Source organism: Palaemon carinicauda, chromosome 19 (assembly GCF_036898095.1).
Source record: "Palaemon carinicauda isolate YSFRI2023 chromosome 19, ASM3689809v2, whole genome shotgun sequence".
Taxonomy (NCBI): Eukaryota; Metazoa; Arthropoda; class Malacostraca; order Decapoda; family Palaemonidae; genus Palaemon; species Palaemon carinicauda.
Window position 1 is genome coordinate 110138101 of NC_090743.1, and position 14331 is coordinate 110152431.

A 14331-nucleotide genomic window follows, 5' to 3' on the forward strand; every position below is an offset into this window, starting at 1 on the left:
TTGACATTGATTTGAGTTGGGAGGTTGTAATGATCTCTCACCTTGGATTCCATCTTTTTCATTCTCTTAGCTGGAGGCCTAGCTAAGAGAAACCACCAACATCTCTGCCCCTGTGATATCAGACAACTTGCCTCCATCAGAAAGCAGCAAACTCATGGCTCCTAGCACCTATTCCTGTCAGTTTATGATTCTCAGGAATTCTTGGAGAAACCTCTATTGTGTTGACCTGTGTTAATGAGAAGGTGATGGAGTGTATAGTAAACAATAGAAATACTTGGAAAAACATGCTATAAGAGATGGTGAGCCTGTGATAAGCAATCAAGGATGTAATAGAACTTTTTTATTAGTTGTCAGACAGCTTTAAAAAAGTGTGGCGTTACTTGCATCTTGACTCTTCTCCATCATTTTGATATCTGCAACATGTCCAATGTTATGTACTGAGGTGAAAGATCAGAAATACTATTAGATGAGTTGACATGGACTGGTGAGTTTTGGCTTTGCTGCTGGTACCACCACCTTCAACTGTTGTTGCTGTGTTCTACTCTAACCTCTCACTTGCTGTATTGGCCTTGATGAATTGATTTTGTAGACATGATTACCAAATAAGGATTAGTTGCATGGAGAATAGTGGGCTTGGTGCCCAGATTTGCAAATTGGGCCCTAGTATCCAGATTGGGTGAATGTCTTCTCATGGTCCTTTATACCTTTTGCATAAAATGGATATTTAACATAGTTGTAGATGCCCAATTTTAGTATGTTATGGAAAATATTGACAGTTTGTTTACAGTTTTGCTATGTGGTAATTATGTTGCACTAGGAGCAGTTACTTTTATTTACTGTATCTAAAGTTTGTGCATGTATTGTACCACTATATAAGGGTAAGGGAGATGTGCATGAGTGTTGTAATTCAAGAGGTATTAGTTTGTCAAGCGTAGTTGGAAAAGTGTATGGTAGAGTAATGATTAATAGGATCAAGGATAAAACAGAGAATGCAATCTTAGAAGTACAGGGTGGTTTTAGAAGAGGTAGGGGTTGTATGAATCAGATTTTTACAGTAAGGCAGATATGCGAGAAATATTTATCAAAAGGTAAGGAGGTGTATGTTGCGTTTATGGATCTAAAGAAAGCGTATGATAGAGTTGATAGGGACGCAATGTGGAATGTGATGAGGTTATATGGAGTTGGTGGAAGGTTGTTGCAAGCAGTGAAAAGTTTCTACAAAGGTAGTAAAGCATGTGTTAGGATAGGAAATGAAGTGAGTGATTGGTTTCCGGTGAGAGTGGGGCTGAGACAGGGATGTGTGATGTCACCGTGGTTGTTTAACTTGTATGTTGATGGAGTGGTGAGAGAGGTGAATGCTCGAGTGCTTGGACGAGGATTAAAACTGGTAGACGAGAATGACCATGAATGGGAGGTAAATCAGTTGTTGTTTGCGGATGATACTGTACTGGTTGCAGACACAGAAGAGAAGCCTGGCCGATTAGTGACAGAATTTGGAAGGGTGTGTGAGAGAAGGAAGTTGAGAGTTAATGTGGGTGAGAGTAAGGTTATGAGATGTACGAGAAGGGAAGGTGGTGCAAGGTTGAATATCATTTTGAATGGAGAGTTACTTGAGGAGGTGGATCAGTTTAAGTACTTGGGGTCTGTTGTTGCAGCAAATGGTGGAGTGGAAGCAGATGTACATCAGAGAGTGAATGAAGGTTGCAAAGTGTTGGGGGCAGTTAAGGGAGTAGTAAAAGATAGAGGGTTGGGCATGAATGTAAAGAGAGTTCTATATGAGAAAGTGATTGTACCAACTGTGATGTATGGATCGGAGTTGTGGGGAATGAAAGTGATGGAGAGACAGAAATTGAATGTGTTTGAGATGAAGTGTCTAAGGAGTATGACTGGTGTATCTCGAGTAGATAGGGTTAGGAACGAAGTGGTGAGAGTGAGAATGGGTGTAAGAAATGAGTTAGCGGCTAGAGTGGATATGAATGTGTTGAGGTGGTTTGGCCATGTTGAGAGAATGGAAAATGGCTGTCTGCTAAAGAAGGTGATGAATGCAAGAGTTAACAAGAGAAGTACAAGAGGAAGGCCAAGGTTTGGGTGGATGGATGGAGTGAAGGAAGCTCTGAGTGATAGGAGGATAGATGTGAGAGAGGCATGAGATCGTGCTAGAAATAGGAATGAATGGCGAGTGATTGTGACGCAGTTCCGGTAGGCCCTGCTGCTTCCTCCGATGCCTTAGATGACCGCGGAGGTAGCAGCAGTAGGTGATTCAGTATTATGAAGCTTGATCTGTGGTGGATAATGTGGGATGGTGGGCTGTGGCACCCTAGCAGTACCAGCTGAACTCTGTGAGTCCCTTGTTAGGCTGGGAGGAACGTAGAGAGTAGAGGTCCCCTTTTTTGTTTTGTTTCATTTGTTGATGTTGGCTACCCCCCAAAATTGGGGGAAGTGCCTTGGTATATGTATGTATGTATCTAAAGTTTTATTCACATGGGCCTGTCAGGTATTCGGGTGTTCATAGGGTTAAAAGAGGCTACAAAAATACTTGAAAGTTTTATCTTTTTCATACTTGAACGTTTATCTTTAGAAGCTTGCTTTATAATTTAATGATATTGTAGGCATCATGCTTATGAGTGTTTGCTTATTAGAGGTGATAATGAAAATATCTTTTATGATATAAAGACCTAAATGATTATGATCAAACAAAAGTAACGTTCTTCTTTCAGATGTCTCCAGTTCAGCAGCAGGTATTGTTCAAGGAACAGGGTCTATTGTTCAGAAAGCCCTTGAACAAACAGAACCTAAAGCTGAGGTAGCAACATTAGTCAAAGGACCTTTAACACCTTATCCTTCAACTCTCTTCCTCATCACTGCCCATGATGAGCTTGGCAAGTAAGGCTTCAAAAGAGTTTGATTCATTTTTTTTTTGTCGGGAGGTTTTGTTATAGGAACTTGAGGTAAAATAAGTAAATAATATAATTGATTAAATTATTGAAAATATTAAGAAAGTATAACAAAATATTCTACATGTATAAGGACTAGAGGCATATAACCAGGAGAAGAATAGATTTTATGTTTGAAAAAATGGTAATCCTACAATAAGAAAATATGAATTAAGTTAAAACTTTGAAGCACTGCTAAGTCTTCGGTTCATTTCTATATGTATTCATGAGTCACTTGAGTTCTTTTGTTTTCATAATATGTTCTGTTTTTGTTGATTTTTTTAATATGTAGAATATTTTTTATTGCTTATATCTTATTTCTTTCCACTCAGACTGTATTCTTATTGATATGATTTATATAACTCATTTGCACTTTCATTCTCAATTATACTTTATCATTTTCGTAGGCACTCCTGGTGTTGTTATGATGACGGCATGTTCTTGCTTTATTGTCTGGACATCCTCCTTGTTGAGCTCCGCCGACCTCTCGATAGTCAACACAGAGTGTTGCTGCATCACACGCTCGAGCAAGTCACATTTTGTTTGTATTCCCATCCTTCGAAAAATCAAAGGTAATGTTTCTTTGAGTTGATGTTTTTGTTGCTAACCTTATAGTATTTTTCTTTATTAGGTTATTGTAAGAGAGGGGGACTTATATGTACCGTATGTTAATTCTGTGCCTTTAACCCCTTCACTATCAGGCAGAGAGAGAGAGAGAGATCCTGTAACATATCATTATTGATCTAAAATTCATCATGAAGTTATTTCAAATAAATTAAGAAATTACATAAACAATGCGCATTCTCTCGATACAGTTTTGGGACCTTTAGATTAGCTGATCACAACCAAATGTAAACAAAAAAAGTTGGTGATTGTTGAAATACTTCCAAAATTGATAAATAGAATACAAAAATGTTTTAATAGAACATATGATATCCCATGAAACAAGAAAATGAAATAATGAAATACAGCAAGAAATTATTGATAAAATATGACTTAGATGATTGCCAAATCATGACGCAGCATGATAATCCACGGAAACTTTACTTTTTAATCTCAAGATATGTCCAGATCTCTGTCCCCATCTTGGTCGCAAGTAAATGACTACCTGTAAATGGAAAGAATTACAGTAGCCTAACTTTTACTCTTGAAAACGATGAACGATACTGATATGAAAATTATATTTTGTAGAAATGATAGCTCTGAAAATAATGAATGAAATAAGAAAAAAATATATCTCTTCATCTGTCATCGTTTACGGGGTTACAAATGTAATCAGTGATATGATATTGAGGAATTTTCCAAGGATTTTGGAAATGCTAGTAAATGATGTAAGATATTTGTTATTTATAAAAAAATAGAGAAGATTTATAAGGACTGAGACATTTTCAGGTAATTATTAATATTATGGAAATAATTTGGTGTAGTTTTAGAAATAAGTTTTGATAGAATTCGACCAAACAGAGTTTTCAACAATTTGCATGGCTGGTGTTTTGGGTGGCACTGTGGGTGCGAGTTCCTGGGGAAGAGTAAGAGCAACACAACAACGTCTCACTTTAGAGATTGCTTCCTGTGTGATTGGATCACATATACCAACTTAGAAATACTCCAAAATAGCCCTTACATGATCATGAATAAAGACTAGAATTGCAAGTGTCTTAGTTGATGGCGGGGTGAGCTTGGTGATGTTGGGGGTTTAGGGTCATGCGTCACATAAGGAATGTCTCCATTGGCTAAAAAGAGTGGTGTGATTATGCATGGTAACATAAAAATGCACTAAAATAGCCATTACACAATCAAGAATAAAGGCTTTAATCTCAAACTTTTCATTGGTTGGCTGAAAAAAGAAAGAGGAGGGGCTAAAATTAAGGAGGGAGAGAGCTTTTTTAGTGAAATATACAAAGTGTGATATACGACCATGTATTGTACTTTTTTGTAGGATATACGAATGATTTCAACTTCTAAATGGTTTATATTTGTAAATGACATACCTGGTACATCAAAGGGTATTGTATCTGGCATGTTTTGACGTTCAAGAGACGTCATCATGGCAAAGGGGTTAATAGATAATGCTTCTTATGTAAGTTGGCCAGGTACCAACCACCCATTGAGATACTACCTCTAGAGAGATCTTTGGTCCTTCAATTAACCAGATAGTACTGCATTGGATCCCTCTCTCTGGGTACGGCTCATTCCCACTTCTCTTATTCTTTGTGTTGTTTTTGGAGTCCATTAAAACTTATCTGAAAGCATTCTTCATTTATTTGCGGCAGAATTATGAAGTAAATATTTTGGCCTGTGTAAGTTGAAATAAACACCATTAGACAGTGGAATTCTACAAAAAAAATAATGTCATGTACTCATTTTAACCCATCTTCTAATTTGTCACACCAGTGCAACTCATTAGTATTTGATAAATAGTCTTTGTGATGCAATGCATGTATGTACAATATGTACATAAGCCTAAATTTCAACTAATACCAAATGTCTAGAGCTTTGGAATCTTGAGCTTCTTGAACTTATAAAAAATTTTAAAATGTACTGTATAATTTTTTTAAAGCTTTGATTTGGTTTCTAGTCAAGCCCTCTGGGACAACCATGTGAAAGCCAGTAATCCTTACTCAGTGTGGGTAATTGAGAAAATCGTTCCAGTGTGTTTACCTAGTCCATACAAACAGAACAAGGGAATTTGGGGAACATAATTTTATTTATTAACCCAAACAAATATCCAACTGTAGATGCAGAATAATTAAAAGAAGTTGATTAATCGAGAAAAAATGGCAACCAAAGATCCTCAAGTAAGCAAGATACTATGGAAGTAAGGAATGAACAGGACTTAGTCCATCCAAAGCTTGGAAAAAAAAACAATTTTTTAATTCTAAATGTAGTAGCTAAATTTTATGTCCATCAATTTATGTATAAAACAACAAAATTATTGCAAACCAAAGTTTTTACCAACACTAAAACAAACATTGAAACAAATACCAAACATTAATGGGTGATTAACAAAATTGACTGTAAGTATCTGAAAGATTGAGTATGGCTTTAAGTGTTATATGGTCGAATTATTTAGTATAGTTACTCCCCCTTTATCAATGGAGTTATGGGTTAACAACCCTGTCGATGGCAAATTTGTCATTAAACAAGTTACCCTTATAGTCGACATCTTGAGCATAGAATATTCTAGTCGTATAATGTCACCAGAGTTACTAGTAGGCAAGGCCTGAAAAAATCTTATCTGATTTCAAGTATATCATATTTAGACAAGAGTTTGAGGCAGCTATAAGAACAGTGAAAGAGGAGGAGAAGATGATCATAGGAACAGACATGATTGAGAAACAACAGTATAGATTCATAAGGGGGAGAGGAACTGTGGATGCCATCTTTATAGAAAGGCAGCTACACAAAAAGAAGCTAGATGGAGTGGTTACAATGGTAGAGATGATTTACAAAAGAACAAGAGTAATAGCTATTGGGGAAATAGAAACCTTTGTAGTGTTGGATTACACCTGGGGTCAGCATTAAGCCCATTTTTATTTGTGGGTATCATGGATCTATTAAGTGAAAAGATCAAGAGTGAAGAGTGGTGGGAGTTGGTGATTGCTGCTAAAAATGAGGAAGACTTACAAAGAATGGTTGTAGAGTAGCAAGAGATTGGAGAGTGGAGGCTTGAGTAAATGTGGATAAGACTGAAGCTATGGTGGGCAGTAAGGAAAGTAGGGACAGGATAGCCATGCATGAAAGTAGAGGCTCGGTTATAGAACAGGTGGAACAATCTAGATACTTGAGATCTACTATAAGTCAGGTGGGAAGATGTGAGGCTGAAGTCAAAAGATTACAGAGGTGATAAGTGAGTCACGACTAAGGTGTGGACATGTGTTGAGGATATATGGTGGGGGGGGAGTGAGGAGGGCTTGGGAGGAACCTTTTAGGAGAAGATCAAGAAGGAGGCAGAGAATTAGAGGGCAAGATAAGGTGAAGGGTGATATGTAGATAAGAGGTTTGCTGGAAGGGGATCCCTTTGATAGAAGGCATTGAAGAGGGCGCATCAGGCAACCGACCCCTTAATGTAGAGACAATGGTTGGAAAGATATTTGCTTTTATGTTTCCTTGAAAAAGTGATAATTAGCTTAGCTATGTTAAATATTTTTACAGGAGAAACACCCGAAAATCCACAGCATTTTCTTCAATCAGCTGACTGCTAGTTTTACATATAATATATGAGTACCAAATATTAAAATATATGTAGTAGTACTGTACAAAACAGTATTATCATCATCATATCCTAACTTTTGTTTTCATTTATATAATAAAATCTTGTTTAAATAAGGTTACTATTTCCTTTTCTTTCATTTGTATTGTTACAAAAATATATGCAACAAAGCAATAGCAACTAGGCCACACAAGAGCCCCCCCCCCCCCCTCTCTCTCTCTCTCTCTCTCTCTCTCTCTCTCTCACATATTTCGTAATTTTCATACACATTTTCAAAACCCATCATTCATTTGATCAAACTAACAAGTACATCTGATAAGAAAAATTATGTGCAAAGGTGTTCTAGCTTACACAATTTACAAAAAGTTTGTTAAAAAGCTTTTTACTGTTAGGTATCATTTGGATATGTGAATGCCATCAGGGAAGCTTATTATCTATTCCCTTTGATAATTAATTAACCTTTGATTATCAAGGTTAATTAATTATAAAAAAACTTTGTGATGCAGTTTAAAGTAAGTAAATACGATTACTATTTTCAGCACAAACACCTTCGAGATCATGGCGTACCTCAGATTGCTTTTTGTTGGGAACGAGCAATGCAGCTGTACCAGTATTATCGACCAAGTGTTTTACCAGATTTCCAGACGTCACAAATACCTTCCATAACAGATGATGCAGCTGTGCTCTTCAAAAGGTTTGGTGTTTCCTTTCTTATTGGTGTTATGAATTTGGGCATACAGTAGGTAGAATTAGTTTTGTGATATATTGCACATATTTGACTAAAAATTCAAATTTGCACATCTTAATGGTAGTTATACTGTAGTACTGTATTTTGTATAGGAGGGGTTTGGTTTTTAGCAGTATACAGTATTCAAGATAGTAGTTTTTTGTAATTGTTTTCGTACAGAAATTGTATATCGGTATTAGTTTTGTAAACTATTGTAGTATGGTGATTTTATATTTCTGTAGAATAGGAGGGGTAGAGAGACATTGTTGGTATTAATTTACGCTCTCTCCATTTAGTAAGTCTGACTTAATTTTCCTTTTCCTCATAAACAGAATCATTGCACTTCTTCCTGATGAAGCCAAGCCAGCTGACCAGACACAGGGTGTTGAAGCATATATAAATGGGGAGGTTGCAGAATGTAACTACTCTCCTTTTGCACCTCCCACGGATATAATTAGTGATTGTTTTTATCTTTTGGGTGATTATTATTTCAAGAACAAGGAATGGCAGAATGCTATCAAGTATTATAAGCTTGATTTATCCATCAATAAAGAAAGACTTGAGTCATGGGCTCCTTTAGGTTTGTCCATGAAAGCCATGCTAGAGACCAAATTGAATTCATGTGAAGTCATTGAGGATGAGGAAGCCTTTTTCTCTCTTGCTAAAGCCGCAGTTCAGTGCCTTCGTCAAGCGCTCAAACTTGATCAGTACCACACTAATCTATGGGTTGAGTTTGGTGGATTGGTTTATATGGTACATTCACATGCCTCTAGACTTCTTAAGCAAGAGCTTAACCCAGATATTAGCCTTGAAACTTTTGACATGCTCGAGAAGTTCAAAAATGAAATGCTTGATTTGTCCGAGAATTGCTTCACCAAGGCACTGACTATACAGGAAGATGGTTATGAGGAAGGACTGCCTGATGAGAGATGGCTTCATTGCTATATGTTAGGGAAAGTGTCAGAGAAAAAAGGCCGCCCACCACAAACTATCATACAGTATTACATAAAAGCTGCTAGATACCTTCATAACATAAGGGCCAAATATCCAGTGAGAATAAACTATAACAGCCCCCAAGAATTCTCTGTCGAGGCCCTGGAAATGTATTACCGCATTCATGCTTATGTACTGAAATATTTGCATCAAAGAGAGGGCAGAGATGTTGATCCAGTGATAATGGATACTTTTACCAAGTGCCTTGATGAACTAGAAGCTGGTTATTTTGCAAATTGCAAGGAAAAGAAAATCACTTGTGGAACAGACTCGAAGGATGTTAGCGATGACTTCCTAAGTGGAGATGTTTCAGGTAAAAAGAGGTGTTTAGAAGATGTCTCTCCAGTTGAACCTCCAACGAAGAAACTCTTGAGTGATGGGGAAAATGAAGATAAAAGTGCCATTGGGAAGGACACCCAACCAGCAGATGACAAGCAGGATGCAAAAGCATCAGGAGAGGAAACAAAGGGTCCGTTGGATAAAGACAAAAAGGAGAGTGACGACGAGATACAGGTTGTTGAGGAAAAAGTGATAGAAAAGAAAGATCACTACACTGTCATTTCAAGATGCTTAGCTGCGTTACGCATGTGTCTTTCAAGGTTCCAGGAGCATTACAAGAGTATGTATCGTCTGGCACAGTATTACCATGTGTCCAAGTTTCACAAGGATAATAACAAAGCTCATAATTACTTACTGGGATGCCAACTCTGGCAAAATGTTGGGTATATGCCAGTAAATGGTCTTTTCAATGAAAGAAAAGTTTGGATTCAGCAGCCAAAGAACTCTAATTTCTTTCATGGTGTCTGGCGTATTCCAAATGATGAAATTGACCGACCAGGTAGTTTTGCAGCTCATATGTATCGATGTGTCTCACTTATTTTGGACATTCTTCCTCAGATGAAAGATTTCTTCATGATTTTACAGATTGCATTAGCACTTAAGAATTCTCCTGACAAAGATAAGAAGTACCTACGTGACAATGAGCGAGAACTGTTGTCAGAACATGCAACACAAGTGGGCCTGCAAACAATGAAAGATAAATTCAAAGTCATGTTCAAGGGACCCGCACCTGTAAACAGCAATCGTCATCTCAGATTTTTACTTGATGTTTATAAATGTTATAAACAAGTTAGCAAACATCTACCAGGGTCTGAACCTCATTTTGCAAAAATGCTGACTGATGCGTATTCTGCCTACAAGGATATAAAAGTTGAAAATCGGTCCAATGTTCTACGAGAAGCTGACTCTTTTTGCAATAGGCACCAATACCTTGTACCCCGAGCTCCTGTCAATAACCTAGTTAATGTAAGGAATCCCATGGGCGGCACAGGAAGCAGTGCCCAAGCTCCTCCAACTGCTCGCCGAGGAAGACCACCTCTAACAGGTCGGGGTCGAGGTAGAGGCCGGGGATCTGCATACAGCAGCACTAACAGTCGTACTGTTGGTGACATGTTAGCTGTTCAGCAGGCTTACAAAATATATGAGAATTTGATAAGTACCCAGACTCTCCTTAATAAAAAGGATCATAGCCAGGTCCAGGTTTATAATTATCAGAAACAACTTGAGACTTATCAAACACAGCTGATGAAATACTTACAGATTCCCTGTGTAGCTCATTATTTTCAAGCCTCGCTTCAAGGGTTAGGGACAACTTCCACTAAGCTACCCCCACCTAAGGCAGCTGCATCTACTAGTAGTGCCAATGTTTTACCAAATAGAGGCAATGAAAGGGTTAGTAGTTCTACAATTTCTCCTGGGAAATCATCTGTAAGTGTGGTAAATAGTGCTACACCCCCAGTAAGTTCAGGCTTATCAGTTACGCTGCCAGAGCAACAGAGAACATCACTCAGTGCCTTGGCTGCTAGATCTCATGCACATGGAATTTCCATAACTTCTGTTTCTGGAACAAAAGTTCCTAGTGCACAGAGTCAGCCATTAAAACCTAACATGTCTGTTACTGTAAGCCCAGTGAAATCCACCGGCTCCCCTTCAGTGAAGGGATGCGATATATCTCTTGTGTCCGTTTCTCAAGCCTCTTCAATTAAAACTTCTTCTGCTTCTGTTTCTCCCTCAAAGCCTGAAACACCTAAATTAACCCTACCAGCTTCAACAACTGTCAGACCAATTAGTCCCACACAGGGATCTGTAAGTTTCAAGTCAAGTGGTTCTGTTCAAGTGTCAAAACAGCAATCTTCAACAGAAGTGTTCAATACTTTTAAAACTTTGACATCACTTGCAGGAGGTTCTACAACAATTAAACCCAGTTCATCATCTGGGATTGCTTCCATTTCAGCTGTAAGCACCTCCTCAGGAGGGTCCACAAAACTCAAGACAATATCTTCTGGGACAACAGGGACCACGACTTATAAACCTATCACATCTCTTGCAGGGAGTGCAACTCTTTCCAAAGTGAATCCATCTTCAAGTGGCACTCCTTTCAAATCTTCCACATTGGGAAGTACCGTTCCAAAACTTCCTGCAGGAACTACACTTACACGTCCACGAGAAGTTTCTTCAGAAAAAGTACCTGTTTCCCGTGAACATCTGCAGCCAGCAAGTGGACGCAATCTGGTGAATGTAATGTCAAGTAATAGCCTTCCTTCATCTAAAGCCAGTGATTCAAGTAACTTAGGAAGAACACACACAAGTCTTTCTAGTAAACCTACATTACCAAAAGATATGACCATTACTCCAGCGCCACGTGTTAAAGCACAAGCTCGCCAGGCAATTCCACCAGTCAAGCCAGTTAACTCTCCTTCGACATCTTTCTTCCGCGCTTTTGAAGCCTCCCTCGGGTTGAAAACTTCTGAAAGTATCCCTGAGAAAAGCTCATCCTTCAGTAAATCTCGGGGGACCAGTTCTGTCGGAAGCAGACCAGTTAGTCAAAGTCAGACAACCTTGGTATCTAGTCCTCAAGGAAAAGTTGCCCAACTTTCTCCTCAGGACCTTATGCAGTTAGCCTTCAGAGGCGATAGCCTCGGTCAGTCATCATTAAGCCGTAGTCCGGCCTCAGGAGGTCACAAACAGCCTACAAGTATATCTTCTTATTCTGGTCAGTACACAAAAACAGGACAGCAACCAAGAGCACAAACCAAACCTACAATATCACCTACTTCCTTGACTGGCCTCCAGAGCTCAGGACATAAAACAACTTCACCGCAAGTATCTAGTCATCAGTCACCAAGAACAGCACAACAGTCAGGCTCTGTCTCTCTGCAGTCACCAAGAACAGCACAACAGTCAAGCACTGTTTCTCAGCAGTCACCAAGAATACTCCAACAGTCAAGCTCTCTATCTCAACAGTCACCAAGAATAGCTCAACAGTCAAGTTCTGTCTCTCAACAGTCACCAAGAATAGCCCAACAGTCCAGTTCTGTCTCTCAACAGTCACAAAGAACAACCCAGCAGTCAAGCTCTGTCTCTGAACAGTCGCAAAGAATAGCCCAACAGTCAGGCTCTGTTTCCCAACAGTCTCAAAGAACAGCCCAACCGTCAAGCTCTCTTTCTCAGCAGTCACCAAGAGTAGCGCAACAGTCAAGCTCTGTCTCTCAAGGAAATGTTGCTAGTAAACAAAACTCAGCAAAAAAACCTAGTGATTCTTCAGATGATATCATAACATTAGATTGAAAAGGAAATATGATCTTTTCTCTGCATGTGCGTATCACAACTAAATTTTTGCTGGTATTGATAGAACTGAAAAATAATGTGATTGGTGTGTAATTGAATCGTCTTCTTGAAATGTAGATATTTGTCTTATATTTATTTTTGTGAACAATAGTGAAGTTCTTGGGATTTAAAAAGCTTTTTAGGATTACAGTATAATGTAGAGAATTTTTATTTATACAGAAGTTAATAACTTTTACACTAGGGAAAGTGTTGCTGGTCAAGAGAGCCTCTATTCTTGTGCGTGAATTGTCCCATCATGCCAAAACGAGTGGCTTGTTGTTCATCGTACAATTTTGAATGGAAAATTTATTTTCAGAACAGTGCGATTGAACGTATGGCACCTTAGTGAGCTAAGAAGTCAGCTGGGTGAATATTTACACACACTTTATGAGTTTGAATTACCGTGAATATAAGATGGATAGTGTAGGCAGTATATTATTGAAAACTTTCATTTCAACTTAAATCCAGATTTGTATTCATTGCAACTGGGCTGTGGCAGAAATATGATTGATACAAAATCCTGCAACATTTGTTTTTTTGCTATTACCTGAATTTATTGAATTTAGGTTTTGTTGTTATGAAATTAAGATATTGTTCATAGATACTATATACCGTACAAAAACATTAAATTAGATAATTCATTTATTCATTAACAGATAATTGGTGTCTATGAAAATTTATCTGACAAAAGTAATAAGAAAGTAAGGAGCACCAAAATTACAATTGAAAAAAGTAAAGACTTGAAAACTACCCAGCAGATACTCTGATAAGGATATACAACAAAGATGAAAAAAAAAAACAATATAAGAATGGACTTAAAACAGGAAAGGTAAAGATATCTTGAGATGAAAAATTAATTGTGCAAAGTGAGGGAATCACCAAATTATAGGTAATGAAGAGAACTTGATGATTGAAAGTTCTTAGTATTATATTTAAAGATTTTAGATTTTATTTATAAATATTTTAATAAAGGTAAAGATGTTGCCAATTCCAGGTCTAGAAATGCTGTTTGTATCTAGACAATTTTTGGTTGATGGTAAACATTTTAATAGAACTTGTCTATGCTGGTTTTTAATGATTCTTCATTTCTACCGTTTAGTTCATATATGGATACTGAGATTTGTATCTTTTTGCAGTCTAATGCCAAATGACTCTCTCTCTCTCTCTCTCTCTCTCTCTCTCTCTCTCTCTCTCTCTCTCTCTCTCTCTCTCTCTCTCTCTCTCTCTCTCTCTCTCTCTCTTGGCTTACATATGATAGACTAATGAATTTTGATCAAGTACATTTATATTTATACAAAATTTACAAGGGAACTCTGTATAGATTTTGTAAGTTTAAGAAATTAAAAGGAAAAAAATAAGAATAATAAATTACTAAGAAAAACGTTAATAGAATAGATAGCATGAATGAGAATAATGTAAATAAAATGTGTAAGTTAAAGTACCCTTTGTGCATTTGTAATAATAATGTAAATTGCATACATGTTTTTAATATACTTCATAGGTCACAATAATGTCTTTATATTTAAATAATCCTAAATGACCAAGAAATCTTAGATATTGTAGCTGAAAATTAATTGATACAAGTTGAAGAAAATATCATATTGTCCAATTCTATTTTTGACATTCATAGATAATATTATGTGCAATGTTATTTGTGAGAAGCAATTTATTTTAAAGCTAACTCATCACTTAAAATGTAGCTTATTTGTGGTCACAATTGTCCCTGTCACTTCATTTCCCCTTGAAGATGAACGGCAGAAAGCCAATAGTTCTGCAGACGCGCTTACAATTCACTGTGG

The 14331-nt window shown here is 37.5% G+C and overlaps 1 protein-coding gene across 1 annotated transcript in view; it reads left to right on the top strand.

Annotated features, from left to right (window-relative positions):
• Positions 1 to 14056, top strand: part of LOC137659232 (uncharacterized) — a 130944-nt gene extending 116888 nt beyond the window's left edge. The window contains exons 16-21 of the mRNA XM_068394266.1: positions 2718 to 2883; positions 3341 to 3505; positions 5494 to 5559; positions 6197 to 6395; positions 7641 to 7840; positions 8206 to 14056. Coding sequence (XP_068250367.1) covers positions 2718 to 2883; positions 3341 to 3505; positions 5494 to 5559; positions 6197 to 6395; positions 7641 to 7840; positions 8206 to 12493 — 5084 coding nt within the window. The 3' untranslated portion in view covers positions 12494 to 14056. The remainder of the gene's footprint in view (positions 1 to 2717; positions 2884 to 3340; positions 3506 to 5493; positions 5560 to 6196; positions 6396 to 7640; positions 7841 to 8205) is intronic.
• Positions 14057 to 14331: the final 275 nt, after the last annotated feature.